Raw genomic sequence first — 17,949 nt, 5'->3', positions numbered from 1 at the left:
TTCAGTTGCTTCAGTCGTGCATGGCTCTTTGAGACCCTATGGACTGCAGTCTGCCAGGGTCCTCTGTCCATAAGATTCCCAGGCAAGAATACCGGAGTGGTTGCCATGTCCTCCTCCACGGGGTCTTCCAACCCAGGGATCGAACCCCCACCTTCTGTGCCTCTTGCATTGCAGGCGGATTCTTTACCCACTGAGCCACCTGGCAAGCCCTAAGTCAATGGTAGAACATGTTTAAAAAAACAGATCTCGAGATTCCATTTCTGGAGGGTTGGATTGGGTATGTGTGGGGTAGAATCCTAGCCTCTACGTTCAACAGCCCCCACAAAATTATACGGCCCCAGTCCTCAGAGCCAATACATATCTTTACTGAAGTGAGGCTTGGGAGGGAATCAAGAGGCTCAGGAGTGAGGGCATTTTAAATTTGGAACTAGATGCAAGAGCAAGATGGCTTCCAGAGCGGCACTGTACTTTCAGGCTGCAAAGCGTCCTGCTCCCACCACTCAGTGTGGGCACTCTGTGTCACCTGAGAGGCTCCCAATTTTGATGCCATACATGACATGGAAATCCCAGGCATGCTTAATCCTGTCTGCCAGTATTAAGCTGGCACTAGGTGCGTGAGGCAGACAGGTTTCTAGGAGGGCTTCCGAGATCAACCCATGGAGACTGAGAAAGGAGAAGTCCCAAAACATTTTGGATCACTTTTTTTGGCCCGAAAGTCACAGACCAAACCCATTTCTGCCGAAGGTGACATACGGTTTGTCAAGTTTCTTAAGTTCTGACAGAAAATCAGCCTGAATGTGAAGGCAGTATAGAGAAGACATGTCATGAGGACATTTAGCTTGCACAAAGTCAACTTCACCTGCATCGCTGGACTGAGAAAGGAGAGATACCACCTTTCCCTGGGAAACCACACAGGTCATTCCACTGAGCAGGCACAGGCCCAGGGGTGAACACGAGAGCAGACAGGAGCCTGCTCTCCCCTTAGCAGGGCTTAGTACCAGCTGTTTCATCAGAGGCTCAACTGAAGAAAAATGACGACTCCGCTGGACTTACTGAGACAGACAGCATGCAGGTCCCCACTGTGGTGCCCACCTGTAGTATTCTCAGTAGCCATTTTGACTCTATGAGGTTCTCACCCATGTGACTGCATATATAATCTGTAAGTCACTGTTGCCCTTGAACGACACAGGCTTTAAGAGTTGGGCCCCAGAGTCAGAGGGCCTGGTATGTACTCTGGGGCCACCATTTATTAACTTCTGGGCAAGTGACTGAGCTTTTTTGTGCCTTGGTTACTTCGAGAAGCACAGGGGATGAATAACGGTGCCTACCCCTTTAGACTGTTGTGATGGGCAAGCAAAGGGATGTGCGTCAGGGCCCAGGAGGAGCACACAAGCTGAGTGCTCAAGAAATGCTGGGTCTTCCGCAAAAAGTGCCTAAGGGTAGGGCTGAGAAACAAGAAGGTCATCTTAGAAGTGCAAGGTGTGAGCTGGCACGTGCAAGGCCAGTGACTGCAATGGGGGAGTAGGTCATGAGTAACAGGAAAAATTTGAAATTTAAAGTTTTAATAAACCAGGTAGTCCACAGACCCAGGTAATGTTAGCTGGAAAGAAACAGAGGCATAGACTAAAATAAGAGGTGGCTGAACAGACCTTCGAATTGTTTTCATTTATGTGTCTTTGGACTGGGGTGACCTCAGTCACACTGAGGAAAACATGCAGTCCCAGCAAAAGTAAACTTAATCAACCCATGAGAAAGGCTCCAGCGATGGCAGGAACAAGGATATGATCTGAGTAGAAGTCAAGGATATGATCGTTATGTTTAGAGACTTGCTGTCCAGTGGAACTGAGGTATACCTACTTTGGGTCTGTGATTCGCAAGATTTCTCTGCAGAGTCGACCAATAAATGTTACAGACTCATCCACAGGGGTAAACTTTGGTATTGGAATATGAGTAGACTGGTACATACTTTGCCAATCTTGAATCTAGAAAAAAAAAAAAAAGAACCCCAAGGACATAAATAATTAGTCCATCTTTGATAAGTTAACCTAGTTATCCTTTTCTCACATAGTTTTACAAGGATAATGTTGCATGAATAGTGAATATAAATGGCTCCTTGATTTTGAAGAAGAAATTTTAAAAACTGTAGTAACAGCCTCCCAGAAATAACATGTATAATATTTATTTAAAAAATAAATAACTGTGAAAAAGTGAGGTGATTGAGGAGAAGTAGAAAAAGACGCAGGAATTTCTTACTTTCTGTCTTACAAGTTGACAATGTAATAATAAACATCCAAAATATAGGGCTGGAAGATACACAATCTTTTGAAAATGTCACCTGAATCATGTCAGTTCCCTAATTAAAAACCTGTGAGTGACTCCTTGTTAATTACTAAGATCGGTCTTCTCAGCTGTGACACTTAAGAATGTGGTGCTCAAATAATTCAACAGAAAATAGGCAAAGGATTTGACATTTCTCCAAAGAAGATATAACCTGGTCGATAAGCGCGTGAAAAGATGCTCAACATCATTGGTCATGATGGAAATGCAAATCAAAACCACAATGAAATACCACTCAGACTCACTAGGATGGTTGTAATCAAAAAGAAAAAAAGAGAAAATTAACAAGTGTTGGCGAGGATGTGGAAACCTAGAACCCTCAGACACTGCTGGTGGGAACAAACAAATGGTGCAGGCACTGTGGGAAACAGTTTGGTGGTTTGCAAGTTAAATGCAGAACTACTAAATGAGCCAGCATTTAGGTATACACTCTTGGGTATATACTCTGACCCAACCTAGATGAGCTCCTAAGTCTTTGGAACTCCTGAGTACCTGGTTTACAATGACTATACCAGATGGTTTCATTCTGTAGCCACGTAATTAAGTCTGCTTTCTCCTAAGGACAGTAAACTTGGAGAGGTCAGGGGTCACAGAAACCTTTCTGCAACCCTCACAGCTCCCAAAGTTACTCTGAAGGCATTTGTGACTCTGCAGTAGTTACGGAATTTTAGTAATTATTTAAACAAACTTTGTTGTTGGCATTTCTGAGGTTTGGGGCATGTCAGAAGTGATATATAGTCAAGAATATTAAAATCTGTTTAGATACCTTTGTTCTTAAGAAGTTATTACACTCTTGTTCCACATTGTAATTTATGATACGAGATACTTCTTCCTGCCAGATCTTCAGACCATAAATGTTGACATAGTCTTGAATATATTCAAAAGAACGATGGAATCCATCCATGGTAGCTCCCAGCTCTTTCAGCTTGGGCATCAGTTCACTCGGCTGTGTGAAAGAAGAAGCAGAAAGCTGTTAAGACTGGCACAGTCTGTCAACCGCCGACGCCGACATGAGACTGTCAAGGAAATCCCAGTGAGAGGCCACTGTGACAGCTGAAGACAGCTCTGGAAATACTTATTCCTGCCTCATTGAGAGTGGGTGGTGATTTATGCCAGGCATCCAATAAAGAATTTATTTCATTCATTTGGGAAGAAAGCCTCATATAAAAGAATATAAAAAATGAGTATCAGTGATTTCTCTCATCATTTGACGACTCTAATCTTAATTTTAAATTGAATTTACTGATGTGATTTCAGATGTAAATTTCAGGCCTGCTCTTTCTCTCTTGAGAAAAATGATTATATTCTCTAGAATATGATCAAGCAAAAGAAAAAAATTACAGCCTTTGTAGTTCCAGTCTGCTTTAGGCTTAACAAATTCTTTTCACTACGAGAAGGAACCTGGAATCATAAACATCAGTTTAATTCTTAAACTTGAAGTGAAGGAAAGGGCTGATTTTAAAAAGGGTTTTCTTATAATATGAATGCTTATAAGATAGGATCAAGGGTGGGATGAGGTGGGAGGTAGGAGGGAGGTTCAACAGGGAGGGGACATATGTCTGTCTATGGCTGATTTACGTTGATGTTTAGAAACCAACACAATTCTGTAAAGCAATTATCCTTCAATTAAATAAATTAATAATAAACCCCACCAAAATAAAAAAAAAAAAGATAGGATCAAAAAGCACATCAGGTGATTGTACTGAACATGATACAGTAGATATATGTTAGATAGGAAGAAAGGTCTTGTTCCTGTTCAAAATGACATTCTAGAACATTCTGCAAGCTGAGTCAAGGGCAAGGACAGACTCATTCTGCTGATCGGGTACCTTGGCTCGGGGGTTGAAGATCAAACCCCTATGAAGGGCAAAAGCAACACGCTTAACCAGTTCCTTCCTGATTCCATCTTCCAGCAGTTGTTTTGGATCCACCTAAATGCAAATTGAAAAGCATTAAATGTCAGTGAGGAAAAGCTCAGTCTAGGAGAAACACAGAGGAAAGACAGTCTCCAGAATCTGTAGGGGAGCACTTCCCTACCTCAATCCTAAGTGATTAGGATTTTCCCCCCCTTTCCTGCCCCTCTTTGATCTTGTGCAGCTCGGACAGAATTATTGAAACCTGTTACCTTGGTAGGACTTAGTTTATCTCAGCAACATTCATGACAATTTTACATGTCATTTCAAAGATGATGGGTATGGAAAGTTTTAAATCACCTCACATTTTGATCACTTCCTTAAAAGTGCCTTTTCTTATCACCAGGAGGAGACAGTGGACTGAATGGCTTGCACTGGAATTTAGTGCCCATCTCTCATCTGGAAGTTATCTAAGGGCATCTATAACCATATGAGCAAAGTCACTTGGGGCTGGACCTCTGCAGATTCAATAATTCTTTTTTCTTTCAGCATTTTCAGGATGCTATTTGTAATTAGAGAGATTAAATAGGAAAGAAATCTGCTATTTAACTCTATAGCTTATTTTGCTGATTCTTTTTTTCTATAATGAGAAAGCTTTTGTTATTCCCTAAAAGTCTGTCAAATCTATAAAACATGAAATAGTTTTAATACAGTCCTGTGAATTCTCTAAGACATGTTTCTTTTAATTTGTCAAGACTTATTATTTTAAAAAGTCATAAAGAAAATTGATACGTTCCATCTGGATTTGATGATATTTAAACTTTAAGGAGGATAACTGGAATGAAAAAGTTCCTGAAAATACAGAAGCCAGAGGAACTTGTTCAACTACAGTGTGATCAGGCAGTCATCGAAAGCCAGACCAAGGAGAAACAACAGGTCAAGACCTAGAATTCTTCAACAGACAAACTGTAAGGAAAGAAAGGAATGAAGGAGGAATCTGAGGAGTAAATCAGTTGTAAAAGACATACATTTTTTAAAAATGGGCAAATCTGAACTAAAGTGTCTAGAGATTTACTTCTGGGTAATAAAACTACAAACAGAGAGACTGGGATTAGGTCAGGGCCCACAAGGAGGATCCTGGGGTGGGAGCTGGCTCAACTGTGTCTCTGGGCTTGAGAGGTGGTGAGAGTGAGTGGTCTTTATCTCACACTAACCTATCAAGCTACACAACTGTTTCTATAGCGTTTGGCATCTATGCTGTATTTCATAAGAAACGGGTAAATTATAAACAAATACAGTCAATGAAAACAAATTCAAGCAGGTACAATGAAATTTCCAATGAAAACAGCCCTTATAAAAACAGATTTCATGAAAAAAGAGTTCAATGTTTTCATGAATCTCATGGTCTTAAAGGGCCCTTCCCATTCTCCCCAGACTTCCACCAACCAACCTGCGGAGTGCTCACAGGGAAAGACCCTGTCACACAGCTCCTTCCTTGCATTCTGTCTACCTCCTGTGGTTAACAGCAGTTAACAGTTTTCACATGGGTCCCCCAGGCCCTCCTCTATTAATTTAGATATGTATTTGTTCTTAAATACATTCATTAAAAAATCTAAACGGTCATGTGGTAGTTCTATGTCTAGCGTTCTACGGAATCTCCACCGTGTTCTCCATGGTGGCTGTGCGGTCTACGCATCTGCAGGGGAGCAATGGAGAGGCAGACGTGGAGGGCAGACCTGGGGACAGTGCAGGAAGGAGGGGTGGGATGAATGGAGAGAACATTCTGGAAACATACACCTTACCATACGTAAAACAGCAAGAGGGAATTAGCTGTGTGACACCGGGAGCTCAACCCATGGCTCTGTGACAACCTAAGGGGGTGGGAGATGGGAAGGGGGTTCAGAAGGGAGGGGACAGATGTATACCTGTGACTGATTCGTGTTGATGTATGGCAGAAACCAACACAATACTGTAAAGCAATTATCCTCCAAGGAAAAAAACGTCTAAATGGGATAAAAATATTGGGTTGGCCAATCCTGGACCAATCTAGTCCTAGGATTTATCTGTAAGAGGTTATGAAAAGTCTGAATGAAATTTTTGGTCAATCCAGTATGAACATATATATACTACATGTTGTTCTACCATTGCGTTTCCACTCTACATTCTGGAAATTTCTTGGTGGTAAGTTATTTTTGAATGGCAGGAAAGTAATCCACAGTGTGACCGCACCATGATATAGTCAGCCATTCTTTCCCTCATAAAATGCTTAGGCTATTTCTACTATTTTGGCTACCCTACATCTAACAATGGACATTATATGTGTATCTGTGTATATCTCACTTATTTTAACTCATATTTACTGAAATGAATGAAAACTCTTTGAAAGGGTTTGAAATAGATCTATAGCATTCAAAGATTACAGATTACTGAAGGCCATGGGATCCCACATAAAGCCCTGAGTTGTTGAACTGGCAGAGACAATGTAAGCTTAGAGGATGTCAAGATGACATTCCCTTGCACTTATTGGTACTTCCCTGGTGACTCAGATGATAAAGACTCTGCCTGTAATGCAGGAGACCTGGGTTCGACCCTTGAGGAACACAACCCAGTCCAGTATTCTTCCTGGGAAATCCCACGGACAGAGGAACCTGGCGGACTACAGTCCATAGGGCTGCAAAGAGTCCAACATGACTGAGCAACTAACACTAACATACTTGCGCTTATTAAGTGAAAGATTCTGGTAAGAGATTTACATTTTTCTTAAGTAGTCCTTCCCTTGATAATTATTGCTAATTACTAGGTTTTATTACATCCAACTAGTCACTTTGTATTTAAGACTAACCTGGTCCTAGGATGTATCATCATATAAAGATGAGTGAGGAAAAAAAAAAAAAAGATGAGTGAGAAGTGATAACCTGTGTACTCTCTGAATATCAACTGACTTAAACTGGCATCAGGCCTAAATCAAGTTTAATAGAGTCTAATATACTGCAGGGCTAGAACGGTATTTCTTTACTACATTTCTAGAAACAACATAGTAAAGTTCTGTTTCTATTTAGGTTCGTTTCCTATATTTTCTTGGATTTCATTAACACAAATGTTATATCCAGCAATTCAATGAAGATTCTTTAGAAAATTGGAAATGTTAAGATTCTATTGATGTCAGATAAATGGAAAAATAAATAAGAGCACCACGAACTGAGTGGGTGCATCACTAGTCATCTTAGGATTACAAATTATAATAAAACAGCAATGATATACCACTTTAGACCCGTCTGGAGAACAAAAATTAGGAAGCGGATCATGGCTAGTGTTGGCCAAAATGGGGATAGATACACAGGAAACAAGTCATGTGAGGAGGCAATCTGGCTGTACTGAGACAAATTAAGTACAAATGTGCCCTAAGACTCTGACCCACTCCTGGATTTCAGCACAATTCTTGCACAGGCCTATGTGGGGACATGTTCAGAGATGCTCATCTAGACACTGCTGATGCTAACAGGAAGCACAGGTATGAAAATGAGCAGCATCTGTGCCCTGGGAACAGCTAAATAAAATGTGGAATTCTCTGCAGCAGGAAGAAGTAACCAACCATCTCACTACAACATAAATAAATCCTGAAAGCAATAACTAGTGAGAAATGTTAGAAAAAGAATGAGGCTTTGCAGCAGAATATGATTTAGAGAAATCAAAAATGTGCACACATAAAATACTACTACTTGCTAAAAATAAGAAGACTTGCATATTTATGGACAGAAATCAAACAGAGTGGGTGCTGTGGGGTCTGGGGGTGGGTATCAGGAGAAGAGAAAGAAAAAAAGAAGAGAGGAGCCTGCATATACTGGTGATGGCAATGGCCTGTGGTCAGAGGTTTACCATGATCTCAGCTCTCTGCACCTGGGGTGCGGCATAAAAACATTAAAGAGAAAGAAAGGTTGCAGGCGAGGAGGAAAGAGACAGTAAGTGATCAAGTAAGCAAGCTTCTTTGCTTAAGGGAATTGAATTATTCTTTTATTATTACAAAAATTCAATAAAATGTTTTTTCTTAGTGTTTAGGAATTCCTGGGTGTTATGAAAAATAAGGATAATAATGCTTTCTCCTTCTCTGTTCGTAAGTGACTAAAATGAAAATCAAACACTGTATGTGAGATAGTGAGAGGCATAAGATGATGACAGTACCCCCACAGGATAAACTCCGCCAAAATCCAAATGATGGAGAGGCTTATTATGAGGCCACAGAGACCAGCATTAAGACCATTACCTTGATGATGCCGACTAAAGTTGTCTTCATCATTAAGATGCCTTCAGTAAAAATGGAAATAGCATGAGTAAGCTTGGCAACCTTCAACAAAGAAAAAGAGGTTAATGAAGCACTTCTCATAAAAGACCCATCACTTCTATGGGAAGCTAAAATAACTGGTAATAGTTCTGAAAGGGCAAAGCCAAGAGGACAAGCATGTAGCTTGAAGGTACCTGCGTGTACATGTCCTGGTCAGAAATAAGGCTCTGTGGTGTTGACCACTGTCAGACCTACCGGGTGACTGAGTCAGAAGATGTTCAATCATTCTTTACCCTTTGATCAATCACTTCCCCTTCTTTGGGCCTCAGTATTTCACACATGAGATGAAAGCAGGACTCAGTGATATAGATGATACCTTCCAAAATCAAAAGGCTCATGGAGACACTGAAAAGGTAATCTCCCTTTTATTGCAGTCCACATTCTTTTCAAACAATGCTGGGAGGCACTGAAAAGACTGACTGAGGCTATATTCTTGAGTTAGAATCAACGTGGAAATTCTGAGCTTGATGATCTTAATGCCTAATGAAACTTCTGGAGTTGTGTCAAAGGATGTGAAATTGATGCTGGTTATCACATTTTCAAATTTTACTTGATTTTATTTTTCAGGTCTCTAAGTTTAGGGAGAAAGAAAAGCAGAGGCATTTGGGAAGAACTACTTCTGAGACTGCTTAATTGGGGAATGGCCTTAAATATCTGCCTGTTTGAAGTGGTTTATGGAATATGGATTACTTTGAACCACTGAGTCATGAACCTAGACCGTTCAAAAGAAAAGTGACCAACTGAGTTCCACTCCCTCTGAGAACATTCAGGCAGGTGGGGCCCTGAATGATACCAGGACACTGTAAAGAATGAAGGTAAGCCTGCACTAAAATAACAAAACCTGGTTACCATTGAGCGAGCAGAAAAATAAATCAGAACTGATCCGGGGGTCTTGGGGATACGCAGAGTTGTGCTATTTCATGGGGGTTAAACATCAAAAGGCAGATGTTAAAGGGACACACCACCTCATATCGCGGGCCGAGCTGAGCGTAGTCCCTCAGCTTGTCTTTGTCCAGCCGGGTGGGCACTTCAATGATATCGTGAGTCTGAAGCTTTATGATCTTTAGAAGGGAAGTAAACATGCTTTCTGGAATAATCTGCAACACCTTTAGTGAAAGGGAAAAGAGGAAAAACAAGTGAACCTCCTATTTTCTCTTCCTTAGTTTGACAGATGGCAGGACAACAGTAAAAAGGGTGTCCATTTATTAATCTGCAGGAAAGGGTGCTGGGGGGCTCTCACAAGCATTCTTTTAGTAACTGCTCCCAGGCACAGGGCTACGTTCCTTCAAACACAAACTGCTCACAGATTATGAGTGGGAAAAAGTTAAAAATCATACTTCAGGTGTTTGGAACAGCTCTGATATTGGCCTGGACTTAGGAAAACTTCATAATCAGATACAGACCTTGGAACACTCTCGTTTGGATTTTACTGCTGCTGGAGCCACTGATGACTTTTTCCACACCTTCTCTAACTTTATTTCTGGAAAAAAACAATCTGTCTAATGTCTTCAGTTATGGTGCTGTTGGTGCTCTAATCTTACTTCTTTTAATCATTCTTCCTTGTATTGTCAGGATTCTTCGGTAGAGCATTCAGAAGCTCTCGACTTGAGTTGCACCTGATTATTTTAAAAAAACAAAAAAGGGGGAAATGCCGGGAGCCAGCGTGAGGAACTCCGCCCATGGCAAAGGTCATGAGGAAGGAGGCTTGGCATACGCAAAGGCGTGATCAAGCCTCAGGAAACCCTCTGTTCCCGAGTATCTACCCCAAAACCAGAGTCTGTTTTATGCTCTCACCTACACCCCTGGCTTTACGGGGGGCTCTCCCCATAACCATTTCTCTCGGAGAAGGAGTAAGCGTGCAGCTCCAAGGCAATAAAAATTCCTGGGCCGGACAAGAGTGTTTCAGCTTACGGACTCCCCTGAAGGTTATCTAGCCCGCCTGTATAGGTTCGTCTGGCTACATGTGATTGTTTACAGCCTCCCAACCTGAGAGGCACGAGATGTTTTAGACTTCAGTTGAGTTGAGTTCAGCCGCTCAGTCATGTCCGACTCTTTGCGACCCCATGAATCGCAGCACGCCAGGCCTCCCTGTCCATCACCACCTCCCAGAGTTCACTCAGACTCACGTCCATCGAGTCCGTGATGCCATTCAGCCATCTCATCCTCGGTCGTCCCCTTCTTCTCATGCCCCCAATCCCTCCCAGCATCAGGGTCTTTTCTGATGAGTCAACTCTTCGCATGAGGTGGCCAAAGTATTAGAGTTTCGGCTTCAGCATCATTCCTACCAAAGAAATCCCAGGGTTGATCTCCTTCAGAATGGACTGGTTGGATCTCTTTGCAGTCCAAGGGACTCTCAAGAGTCTTCTCCAACACCATAGTTCAAAAGCATCAATTCTTCGGCGCTCAGCCTTCTTCATAGTCCAACTCTCACATCCATACATGATCACAGGAAAAACCATAGCCTTGATTAGACAGACCTTAGTCGGCAAAGTAATGTCTCTGCTTTTGAATATGCTATCTAGGTTGGTCATAACTTTTCTTCCAAGGAGTAAGCATCTCTTAATTTCATGGCTGCAATCACCATCTGCAGTTTTTTTGGAGCCCAAAAAAATGAAGTCTGACACTGTTTCCACTGTTTCCCCATCTATTTCCCATGAAGTGATGGGACCAGATGCCATGATCTTCGTTTTCTGAATGTTGAGCTTTAAGCCAACTTTTTCGCTCTCCTCTTTCACTTTCATCAAGAGGTTTTTTAGCTCCTCTTCACTTTCTGCCATAAGGGTGGTGTCATCTGCATATCTGAGGTGATTGATATTTCTCCCGGCAATCTTGATTCCAGCTTGTGCCTCTTCCACTCCAGCGTTTCTCATGATGTACTCTGCATAGAAGTTAAATAAGCAGGGTGACAACATACAGACTTGACGCACTCCTTTTCCTATTTGGAACCAGTCTGTTGTTCCATGTCCAGTTCTAACTGTTGCTTCCTGACCTGCATACAGATTCCTTAAGAGGCAGGTCAGGTGGTCTGTATTCCCATCTCTCTCAGAATTTTCCACAGTTTATTGTGATCTACACAGTCAAAGCCTTTGGCATAGTCAATAAAGCAGAAATAGGTGTTTTTCTGGAACTCTCTTGCTTTTTCCATTATCCAGCAGATGTTGACAATTTGATCTCTGGTTCCTCTGCCTTTTCTAAAACCAGCTTGAACATCAGGGAGTTCACGGTTCACGTATTGCTGAAGCCTGGCTTGGAGAATTTTGAGCATTACTTTACTAGCATGTAAGATGAGTGCAATTGTGAGGTAGTTTGAGCATTATTTGGCATTGCCTTTCTTTGGGATTGGAATGAAAACTGACCTTTTCCAGTCCTGTGGCCACTGCTGAGTTTTCCAAATTTGCTGGCATATTGAGTGCAACACTTTCACAGCATCATCTTTCAGGATTTGAAACAGCTCTACTGGAATTCCATCACCTCCACTGGCTTTGTTCGTAGTGATGCTTTCCAAGGCCCACCTGACTTCACTTTTCAAGATGTCTGGCTCTAGATTAGTGATCACACCATCATGATTATCTGGGTTGTGAAGATCTTTTTTGTATAGTTCTTCCGTGTATTCTTGCCACCTCTTCGGGCAAATTCTTTTGGAGAGTTGGAAATTATTAGTATAGTGGGTTGGTTAGGAATTATATTGGTGAAGGGTTTTTTCATTTGTTGTGCCAATAGTTGCTGCTAATTCCCTGCCCCGGGTGTGACAAGATTATCCATACTCCTGCCACTATGCACATGATTGCTTATTACCTCTCAACCATAAATAGCACAGAGAGTTTTGGAGTATTTTGAGAGTCTTAATTAGCATAGGGCTTTTCTCATTGTTGAGTCAATGATTGCCGCCAGGCCTCCATATCCTTAGGCACCTGGGAATATATTAATCAATGTATTTGGAATATAGAAAAGGAAATATAGTAGTTTTTAAGGTTAGCAATACTAGACTTTTTGAGTTAATGAATTTTCTCTTCTGTAATAGATCACTGTACTTTGTTATAAATCACTGTGTCCTTGCTATGTAAAAATGTAAATTTATCACTATCTTAAGACTAAATAGATCTTAAGGGGAACATTGGTGAAAGGATTTTCATTTGTTAGGTTGATGTTTGCTGCTAAATCTCCATGTTCCCTGCCCTTATAATGACTATAACTAGCATATAGGAGAAATAAGTATTAACCTTAAAGCATATAGGAGAAATAAGTATTAACCTTTAAGATTAATCATGTTAACCTTGGGTTAAATAAATTCCTCTCTTGATTGTAACTTACTACACCTTCATCCTATAGGAATGCAACTTTGTTTGGAGGGTGGTGCCTGGTTTAAGAAAAAAAACCCTTGGAAGACATAAGTTTTTTTGGTTATCAGAAAGAAAGGATCATAAAATGTCAGCAGGTCTCATGGCCAGAAGATGATTTAAAATCCCTAAGATCTTTTTATGTGAAGCACCTGATTTTGATAAGGTCAGGACTGCTGACCCCCGCGTGACTCTGTATTCATCCCTATGTGTAACAAAAGGTATATAAGCAAACCCAAAAATAAAGAAATGGGATCAGTTTTTGGAAAGACTGATTCCCCCATGTCGTTTCTTTCTTGCTCCCCGTTTTTCTGGCTGAATTCCCATCTGGAGCATGGATGCTATTCCATGTAAACCAAGTTATTCAGCCTCTTTTTCTCCACTAATTTTCCTACTACACTATCCGTTTCTAATCTCTCTATATCTCTGTAATTAAATATGTATTTTTCCAAGGATGCCGACTCTGTCCCCACCTTCGAATCACCCTGGATCCACCAGGGCTGGACCCCGGCAAGATAAAGCGAAGTCTCCTAGAAATGCTGTAAAAGATGTATCACTCCCACATTATAAATTTTTCAAAAGCTGAGATTCAGAGATGTTAAGTAACATTGCTGTAGAGCCCTCAGCTAGTACATGACACAGGACAATTTTGAATCCAGGCCTGTGTGGCTCTGCTACTGCTGCTGCTAAGTCGCTTCAGTCGTGTCCAACTCTGTGCGACCCCAGAGATGGCAGCCCGTAAGGTCCCCCGTCCCTGGGATTCTCCAGGTGAGAACACTGGAGTGGGTTGCCATTTCCGTCTCCAATGCATGAAAGTGAAAAGTGAAAGTGAAGTCGCTCAGTCGTGTCTGACTCTTAGCGACCCCATGGACTGCAGCCTACCAGGCTCCTCCGTCCATGGGATTTTCCAGGCAAGAGTACTGGAGTGGGGTGCCATTTTGTGGCTTTAAGTTACACCATAGGTTATTGAAACAAGGACCAAAATTCTCCTGAAAACTTTAAGTTCCAATTAGTCACAGTTACCAACTGTGACTTTGAAGAAGCTACCAAGATCTATGTTTCTCAATCTCTACACCTATAAAATGGGGGTTAATACTATCAGCATTTAAAAAATAAGTATAAAAGTTCTTTGAAAGTAAAAACGTATCTGCACACCCACAGTACCAGTAAGAATAAATTTATTTTCAGGTATGGAAAATTTCAGGAATCAAATTAAGAATTAAGGAAAAGTATATATAACTACTATGTATACAACAGATAAACAACAAGGACCTACTACAGAGCATGGTCTTGTAATAATCTATGTATATATGTACAACCAAATCACTTTGCTGCATACTTGAAGCTAATACATCATAAATTAAGTACACTTTAATAAAAAAAAAAAAGGCGTAAGGGAAAGGAATAACAGGTATACTTTATTCAGGGCCCCAAGCACATCATTTGTATTTAAAATAGCAGTTGCTACTGCTACTGATAAGTTGCTTCAGTCGTGTCTGACTCTGTGCGACCCCACAGATGGCAGCCCACCAGGCTTCCCTGTCCCTGGGATTCTCCAGGCAAGAACACTGGAGTGGGTTGCCATTTCCTTCTCCAATGCATGAAAGTAAAAAGTGAAGGTGAAGTCGCTCAGTCGTGTTCGACTCTTAGCGACCCCATGGACTGCAGCCTACCAGCTCCTCCGTCCATGGGATTTTCCAGGCAAGAGTACTGGAGCGGGGTGCCATTGCCTGTATTTAAAACAGCAGTTAGTTTGCCATTAAAATAAGTATCACCTTGATGCATTTCTTACCTTTCTCACATAGGACACCAATTCACCAGAATAATATTGAGACACGCTGAGAAGGTCAGGGCTATTTGCTTGATTAATACGGAGAAGGGGCAGGTCAAGGGCAGAGGCAAGCTGGAAGGAAAATAAGACACCACTGTTTCTCTGTTTCAAAAAGTCCTAGAAATCTCTTTCTTGAAGCAGTAACACACAACGAAGCTCCTAGGCTTTGCTCAAAAGACAGCAACAAAGACTAAACTTCATCAGTTCACAGTTTCTGACAAGGATATAATGTAAAATGACAGGTATCTGCTACGGCAGCGGCTCTCAAGTTGTGGTCGCTGGACCAGTAGCATCAGCATCACCTGAGATCTTGTTAGAGATGCTGATTCTCAAGCCTCACATAGGTATACTTCATCAGAAGCTCCGGAGGTGGGGCCCAGCAATCTGGGCTGTGACACGTCTTCCAGGTGATTATCCTACATGCTCAAGTTTGAGCCACTGAACTACAGAAGGCAGCTACTTCTCTATGGAGACCGGACATTCTGATTGACGGACTACACATTGAGTCTAATCTAAGATGACATGGCTTGTAAGAAGTGCCATGATTTGATGCACTGCTCAAAAATACAACAACAAAAAAACACCACATGCTGACAACTAAATTATGATATGCCATCATCTACAACCCATCTCAGTCACAGAAATGTTAAAATATGAAATTGCCTCTCAGACTTAATATATATGGTAATTTCATCAGAAGACATTGAGTAAATTATTTGTTCATTTATCACTAAACGAAATTACCTTGAGAGAAGGGTCAATCCATGCCTGTTTTGTTTACCATTATTACCTAATCTTTTTATTTTTAAATTTTATTTCTTGGCTGAACCATGTGGCATGTGAGATCTTAGTTCCCTGACCAGGGATTGAACCCATGTCCCCTGCATTGGAAGCTTGGAGTCTTAACCACTGAATCACCAAGGAAGTCCCCTTCCCTAATCTTTAGAGGAGATCTTAGAATATAGCAGAAGCTCAACAAGAATTTTTTTAAGTGAGGAAGTAAAAGGATTTTATTCATGTCTAGGGAATAAAGGATGTACATTTTTTAGTATCTCGGTAAAACTAATAAAAAATCAATTTCATTAAAAACAATTTTTGTAAGACATCCCAACATCTATTTTGAATTTAAACTTTATTTCTTACATCTTTTGCCAACTACACTCTCATGAAAAATCTGCTAAAAGCTTTCAGTCTATAAAAATACTTAAAATTGTCCAACTTTCTGAAAGAATGAGATCTTGGACTGAATGAATGAATGAGGTAAAAATGAAGGTGAACGCTTGCTCAGAAACTGCCCATGTGATCTTCCTGCTCCTTGCTTACCTTAAGGAACGTGGCTCTGAGCTTAGTGACCATGGATGGGCTCACCCTTATGCTCTCCTGCATGATAGCCGTGAAACTGCAAAAAGATACCAGTGGTAAGATGGCGCCCACAGTGGCTCCCACCAGGGACTGGCGTCAGGCTGCCCACATTACCTGTCAATCAACTGCCAAGCAAAAGAAAGGTCCCCGATGATCTGCATTGTGATCAGGACCTCCTCTTTGATGTTAATGGTTCGGATCATTTGGTGGAGAAACTTGCGCGTATCAGCAAGAAACTGACACACTTGCAGATTTGATTCGAGCTGGTGAAATTCTTGAACCTGAGGTGCATAAACACACTGGATTTTAAACTTCTGAACAGCCTGCATGGTGCTCATTGTTCTTTGAAAACACTTCAAATAAAGCACACTACTTAACTAACATTCTTGGCAAAATTTTAATTTCAAAATATAATTTCAGAAATGTACAAGCCAAGTCAGAAAACAATACATGTATTTCTAGAATTAAAAAATGTTCCGTTATTTCTTATTCTGTACATATATAACATAATAAGCAAATACTCCCAGTTTCCACTTCTGTATCAATAAACATATATTGGAAAATTCTAATTCTGCAGATTTGCTGGCTTGCTAAAAAACAAAATAAGTCATGCCACAACCAAGGAGTGGGCACTTGTTCATTTTTAAGTTCTTTTGATGAATTTTAATAAATAATGATTCCACAGTGTTCTGACATTTTAAAGTGTATAATTCAATGGGCATGGGCTACATGCCAAAAGAAATAATGCAAAAGAGAAAAAGCACCCAGATTTATAACACTGTTTATAGTTGTACTATCGACTAGAAAATCCAAAAACAACCGAAATAGAAACAGCACAAGTGAGCAATTGTTCCGGAATGGTTATGGAAACTGGCATGCTAACAGTGGAGCATTATACTGTGCTGCCGTAATAGTGGCCAGCCTAAAACCCTTGCAAAAATAAGAAAGAGCTTATAAGAAAAGGATGAATGCATACATATTACTTGGACAGGGTTCCAGGTGAGGATGGATGATTTTTGTTTTTAGATAATAAGAGTATATGCTTATTGTTCTGATGCTTTTTTACTTTCCTGGTTAAACATACAAGTTTTAAGAGTGTGGAAGTAAGATTGTCTTTTGACGATTATTTTTCAGTAGATAAAAAACAAACTTTTCTTTTCCAGAAAAGAAAACACATTATTTTTAAGCATATGATCATTATACAACTATTTTTATTTTTCTGTATCTTCTTCTAGCTTTTCCCCCAAGGCACACATTTTTTACAAACCTAAAAATGGTGCATATAATGGAAATTTGCTTTTGCGTTCACCTCCTTATCATAGTTTTCCCAATGTCTCTATACTGTCTTCATGATTAGTTTTTCAAGACTACATACATGTTTCTGCAAGTTGAAATATCATAAATTTCTCTACCATTCTCTTTATTATTATCATTTAGTTATTTTCCCAATTTTAGGGCACTGTATGCAACAGTGAACATATTCACTTACACTGCTTTTACTTCTGATGAAACAGTCTCTTAAATATGTTTCCAGGACTGCTGTGTAGGTCAAACATATGGTTCATGATCCAAGAACTGTCATTTAAAGACCTTCCTTACCTCTTCCAAAGCCTGTATTAGCTGCACAGTTTTTCTGCCCGCGGCGGTAGAATCATCATAATTTAGTGATAATATTTGTTTTGAAATCTCTCTGAACCAAGCTTGAAGATTTTCTATTAATATAGAAACAAGAAAAGACTACTGAAATCCCAGAACAACTGTAGCAGTGGCTATGGCTTTAATCATCTTTCCCAAGTCCAGTTCTTACAAAGCTTTCACTATGTATCTATCAACTGTTCTCAGGAATTCTCCAAATTCTAACAACAAAAATGCCTGAGGCATGGACCTAGT

The 17,949-nt window shown here is 40.6% G+C and overlaps 1 protein-coding gene across 2 annotated transcripts in view; it reads right to left on the bottom strand.

Moving 5' to 3' along the window:
- WASHC5 (WASH complex subunit 5) overlaps positions 1-17,949 on the bottom strand; it is a 56,069-nt gene that overhangs the window by 14,202 nt on the left and 23,918 nt on the right. For both annotated transcript variants that reach the window (XM_015097738.4, XM_027972908.3), the window contains exons 12-20: positions 17,659-17,771; positions 16,174-16,340; positions 16,021-16,096; positions 14,659-14,769; positions 9,495-9,635; positions 8,452-8,532; positions 4,167-4,268; positions 3,104-3,283; positions 1,858-1,982 (exon numbers count right to left, since the gene is read on the bottom strand). In XM_015097738.4, coding sequence (XP_014953224.1) covers positions 1,858-1,982; positions 3,104-3,283; positions 4,167-4,268; positions 8,452-8,532; positions 9,495-9,635; positions 14,659-14,769; positions 16,021-16,096; positions 16,174-16,340; positions 17,659-17,771 — 1,096 coding nt within the window. The remainder of the gene's footprint in view (positions 1-1,857; positions 1,983-3,103; positions 3,284-4,166; positions 4,269-8,451; positions 8,533-9,494; positions 9,636-14,658; positions 14,770-16,020; positions 16,097-16,173; positions 16,341-17,658; positions 17,772-17,949) is intronic.

This window comes from Ovis aries, chromosome 9, assembly GCF_016772045.2.
Source record: "Ovis aries strain OAR_USU_Benz2616 breed Rambouillet chromosome 9, ARS-UI_Ramb_v3.0, whole genome shotgun sequence".
Lineage (NCBI taxonomy): Eukaryota > Metazoa > Chordata > Mammalia > Artiodactyla > Bovidae > Ovis > Ovis aries.
This window is presented reverse-complemented; position numbering and strand designations above follow the sequence as displayed.